This window comes from Kryptolebias marmoratus, linkage group LG15, assembly GCF_001649575.2.
Source record: "Kryptolebias marmoratus isolate JLee-2015 linkage group LG15, ASM164957v2, whole genome shotgun sequence".
Classification (NCBI taxonomy): Eukaryota; Metazoa; Chordata; class Actinopteri; order Cyprinodontiformes; family Rivulidae; genus Kryptolebias; species Kryptolebias marmoratus.
In genome coordinates this window covers 1,645,029-1,650,022 of record NC_051444.1, presented here as the reverse complement: position 1 = coordinate 1,650,022, position 4,994 = coordinate 1,645,029, and the positions used below count along the sequence as shown (strand labels likewise).

At 48.7% G+C, this 4,994-nt stretch overlaps 1 protein-coding gene across 1 annotated transcript; it reads left to right on the top strand.

Annotated features, from left to right (window-relative positions):
* Window positions 1-593: 593 nt before the first annotated feature.
* On the top strand, window positions 594-3,778 carry LOC108249355 (serine protease 23). The gene is made up of 2 exons (XM_017438701.3): window positions 594-784; window positions 1,702-3,778. Exons 1-2 carry the CDS (start codon window positions 759-761, stop codon window positions 2,855-2,857), a joined length of 1,182 nt encoding a protein of 393 aa, XP_017294190.1. The 5' UTR covers window positions 594-758; the 3' UTR covers window positions 2,858-3,778.
* Window positions 3,779-4,994: the final 1,216 nt, after the last annotated feature.

The window sequence follows — 4,994 nt, the reverse complement described above, 5'->3', positions numbered from 1 at the left end:
TCCTGCACCTTTGTGACCTCTGACCTTGCAGCCTCCCTCTCATTCACACACAGGTACTCCGTCTTCATCCCTCCACCTGTTCCCTGTTCTCCCCACAGATCATCTGCAAACACCTTAGTCCAACTAAAAGCTACAATTAGCCAGACAACAGCTAAAAGCTAACCGTAGCATAAGAAGAGAAAAGCAGCCACTTTAAAGAGAGCAAAGTTTCCAAGCAACAGAAGAGATCTCCATGAATAAAGTGAAATATTTTGAAAAGTGTAAAAGTTATAAATACTAAAAGTCCCAGCAGCCATCAGCTGAACGAGCCGAAGGTTTTGATGTTTAAGCAGCTAAAACAGCACAGTTTTTTTTTTCTTTTAAATTAGAAACTTAAAAACAGGAAAACTGTTTTATTTGCTGCTTTACAATTAAATCTTATTTAGGATGTTATTTATTTTTAAATGTCTTCATGTTTAAAGAGGTGAAATCCTGAAACACACCTGCCTGGGATCGGATTTAATGACGATGATGATGATGATGATGATGCTGTCGTCACGTGACACCCCTGGGCTGGTGCTTCCCTCGGTCCTCCGCGGCGGATGTGACACTCCGGAGCTCCGGCAGACGGGAGGAAACAATGCCCCAGCCTGTTCTCTCCGGACCGAACTGTCCCGGCTCGGTTCGAGTCCGCAGCTCCTGAGCGGGATCCCCGGTGTGTGCTGGCAGTCCGGTTCGGGTTCAGCCTCGGGAGGATCACCTGCAGGGGAAGAACCACGATGCGCTCCAGCGCTGCGCTTCCCCGGTGAGTTCAGCCCGGTCTGTGCGTAAAGACGCACAGATGGAGGTTTTAATTGTTTCAATAACAACCAGACTGAATTCCTCAGGTCCCTTCAGGCTGAATGTTGACCGAGCTTCTCGTTTCTGCAGCTCTGAAAATTAAAGGCTTAACATTCCTCAAAGGAATGCATATCGCCCGCCGCCTTTCTTGATCACCTTTTCTTCAGAAGGGATGGAGCTGTAGCCACTTTGGTCAAACCTTGAAAAGGACATGACTCTCAGCTACTACCACATCCAGTTTTAGCTCAGGGTCTGTAAATTTGACTGAGTTATAGACGCTGTGTCGGCCATCTTGAGTCGGGTCGGTCCCAAAATGTAATGAGCTGTAGACGGACGTCCAGTGATCACCTACTGAGAGTTTCATTAAGATCCTTCCGGTGGTTCATGCGATATTTTGCTAACAGACAAAATGAGGTCATCATCATTTATTGATGTCAAAGTTTGAAGCAAACATCTTGCACAATGTTAGATTTCAGAATCTGTTGGGGATGACTCTCAGCTACTACCACGCCTAATTTTAGCTCACTGTCTGAAGAATTGACTGAGTTGCAGCCAGTTTTGTGTTTGACCAGTTCACTTAGCTGTGGCGGCCATATTTAATCAGTTTGGGCCCAAATTTTAATGAGCTGTAGACGGACGTCCAGTGATCACCTCCTGAGAGTTTCATTAAGATCCCTCCAGTGGTTCATGAGATATTTTGCTAAAAGACAGACGAACACACATGATCACCTTCAGCAGCGGGAGGTAATTACAGCAGAGAAATTCCGGAGCGGAAGTTCAAACTCGGCTCCTCGGCTGTAATTAAAAATCCATGATGCAAACTTTGAGGAATGTCCCGACATCCGGTCAATCTGACATCTTACCCTCTGCTCCCACCCACAGGTTCACCTCCCTCCTCTGCCTCCTCTTCCTCCCTCCCGTCCTCTCCTCCTCCTCTCAACCTCGGTGGGTTCTCCAGCGTGTCCCTGTGGTCCTGCCGCAGCAGACGGAGGCTCGACCCGCCCCCCGCTTCCTGCACCCGGCGCGCCTGGACGTCACCTCCCTCTGCGACCCCGAATGCCACAAAAAGGCCCCTCCCCCGAGCTACTGGGACCTGCGGAGTCTCTTGGCCTACGAGACTCTCCATTCGGACGGTCAGCTGACCGAAACCGCCGTCGGGATCTACGGGTACAAGCCGGGCCTGGACGCCAGCCCGGCCTACGGGTCGCCACGCAGCCGAAGCAAACGACAGATTTTCGGCCATGACGGGCGTTTCAGCATCGCAGGGCAGGACTTCCTGCTGAAGTATCCGTTCTCGGTGGCTGTGAAACTGTCCACCGGGTGCTCCGGCACCCTGGTGGGCGACCGTCACGTCCTCACGGCGGCTCACTGCGTTCACGATGGGAAGAACTACGTGAAGGGAGCCCAGAAGCTCCGGGTCGGCTTCCTAAAACCCAAACGAGACGCTCAACATTCCCCCGTTTACCTCCCCGCCAACTTCACCAACCAGGTGGAAGGAGGCCCGGGTCCCTACGCCCCCCCCATCAACGACAGGATGAAGTTCCAGTGGATCAGAGCCAAGCGGACCCACGTTCCCAAAGGTTGGCTCAAAGGGAACGCCAACGACATTGGGATGGACTACGACTACGCGTTGCTTGAGCTGAAGAAGCCTCACAAGCGGCGCCACATGAAGCTAGGCGTCAGCCCCCCGGCCCAGAAGCTGCCCGGGCGCCGGGTCCACTTCTCCGGGTTCGATAACGACCGCCCGGGACGGCTGGTGTATCGGTTCTGCCGGGCCGGCGAGGAGACGTCGGACTTGTTGTACCAGCACTGCGACGCCCAGCCGGGGGCCAGTGGTTCTGGCGTCTACGCCCGGATGTGGGACGGGCGGCGGCGGCGCTGGGAGCGGAAGGTGATCGGCGTGTTTTCGGGGCACCAGTGGGTGGAGCGGCAGGGGGCGTCTCAGGAGTTCAACGTGGCCGTAAGAATCACGCCTCTGAAATACGCTCAGATCTGCTACTGGATCAAAGGGAACTTTGTGGACTGCAGGGAGGGCTGAGGACGGCCTGCCAGCAGGAAGAAAGATGGCCGACGCGTCCCCGCCTTCCCCCACTGCTCTCAGCTGAAGCCAGAAGGGTTTTATGGGCGTACCCTGAAGAGCCCCGCCCACACAGCCAACACGTTAACAGCCCGTCGACCTTTAACCCTCAAATAAAATAAAAATAAACACTTTTAAAAATGCAGATTTGAACATAAGAAATGTAAAAATATCTGACACCAATTTTTAGTTTCTCGTCAGGAAAATGCCTCATTGGTTTACATGGAAGGGGCGGGGCTTAGGAAGCCACCCGGGGCGCTCCATCTTTTGGTTTCAACTGAGAAAAAGAAGACGGATTTTCCCCTCGGCTCCGAGGAAGTGATGGAGGAAATGTTTAACCTTTAAAATGAGCTCAAACTAAAGATGGCACTGTCAACACTTTGTTCTACTGATGAATGTAAACGTCTGAAACCAAAGATAACCGCTTCCTAACCAGCTTACGTCTCCTCTTAGCACTTATACTCATACTTCACGCGTCGTGTCCTGAAAGGTTTCTGCTCGTTAAAAAGTCTTGAATTTAAAGAACGAGTCGAGTTTAAGACCCGCAGGAACTGCAGAACATTTAATCATCTGATCTGATTTCCTTTAATACAACAAACCAGTTTCAGGAACCAGTTTTGTCAGATAAACTCATTCTGGCAGGACTGCTGCATGATGGGAGTTGTAGTTTTATTGCACCTGAACTACAAAACAAATGGATGCCGACAATAAAAAAAAAAAGTCTTAGGACTTTAAATAAATCTGGATCTATTTAAGCCTTTTAAAGCCTAAAATTGAGCTCAATAAATCCAAGACTTTTTAAGAGCCTGCAGAACCTTTTACAATGTTAAAAAAAAAAAAAAAAAATCATTTTTATACAAGATTACCTGAAATGTCCCTTTATGGATGTCAAACATTGTTCTCTGCTGCCACCTGGTGGTCAAATAAAGGACTGCGTTTGTCTGAATATCAGTTTTTTCTTTTTAAAAATTAAAATCTGCAGCAAAATGATAGAAAAATGTTTTCAAATAAGGAGCTTAGAGATTTGTTGTGATTATTTATATAAAAAATAATCATGTGTTTATGTGTCTGTTAGCAAAATACCTCATGAAACAGTGGAGGAATTTCAATAAAACTTTTAGGAAATAATAATTATCTGATTAACTTTCAGAGCCAACATTCATAAAAGCTGAGGTAAAGTCTGGGGTGGTAGTAGCTGAGAGTCATCCAATCATTCCTCATCAGGTAATTTGTCTAAAACTCGACTTGTCGGGTTCTGAAGGTTCAGAGTTCAGAGGAACCAGGGCTTGTTTTCGGACCGAGTTAAAGTGTAAACACTTTACAGCTAAAAGAAGCCGAACAGCAGCTGAAAGGAGCCAAACAGCAGCTAAAAGGAGCCAAACAGGAGCTGAAAGAAGAACAGTAGCTAAAAAGGAGCCAAACAGGAGCTAAAAATTAGCTAAAAAGGGTAAAACGCTAACTAAAACTAGTAAAATGCCAGGTAAGATTAAAAAGCCAGCTAAGAGTAAAAGACAGCCAAACATGAGCTGAAAATAGAAAAGCTGACTCAGCGTTCTGTCAGGAGCTTAAATTAAATCAGAACAAATTAATTTCTTCTTGTTTTTGTTTTTATTCAGAAACAAAATATTAACAAAACTTTTTTTTTTTTCTGTCGTTGCGCTTCTGGAACGGGAACCACGTACCAAAAGCAGGAGAGAAACAAACTAAAGCATGGATCCGGTCCCACCGTTGGTACCGGGCCCATCAGAACCTGGATCCAGGCGCCAAACCGAGGCGCAACGAGGTCCACCTCGGGCTCAGGAAGTCGACCAGGAAGACGCCGAAATGATCGGGGATTGTCATTGGCTGCAGGAAGTCGGCTCGGTTCTTCTTCAGTTTGGTGACATAAACATGCGGCCGGGGCCAGGTGTTTAAAAGCAGCCGGGGCCAGATGTTTAAAAGCAGCCGGGGCCAGATGTTTAAACGCGGCCGGGGCCAGATGTTTAAACGCGGCCGGGGCCAGATGTTTAAACGCGGCCGGGGCCAGGTGTTTAAAAGCAGCCGGGGCCAGGTGTTTAAACGCGGCCGGGGCCAGGTGTTTAAAAGCAGCCGGGGCCAG

Bases quoted from the DNA above. Each gene is read 5' to 3' on its own strand.
- LOC108249355 (XM_017438701.3), top strand. From the start codon at position 759: ATGCGCTCCAGCGCTGCGCTTCCCCG. The intron at 785-1,701 runs GTGAGTTCAGCC...TCCCACCCACAG, and splicing joins TCCAGCGCTGCGCTTCCCCG to GTTCACCTCCCTCCTCTGCC.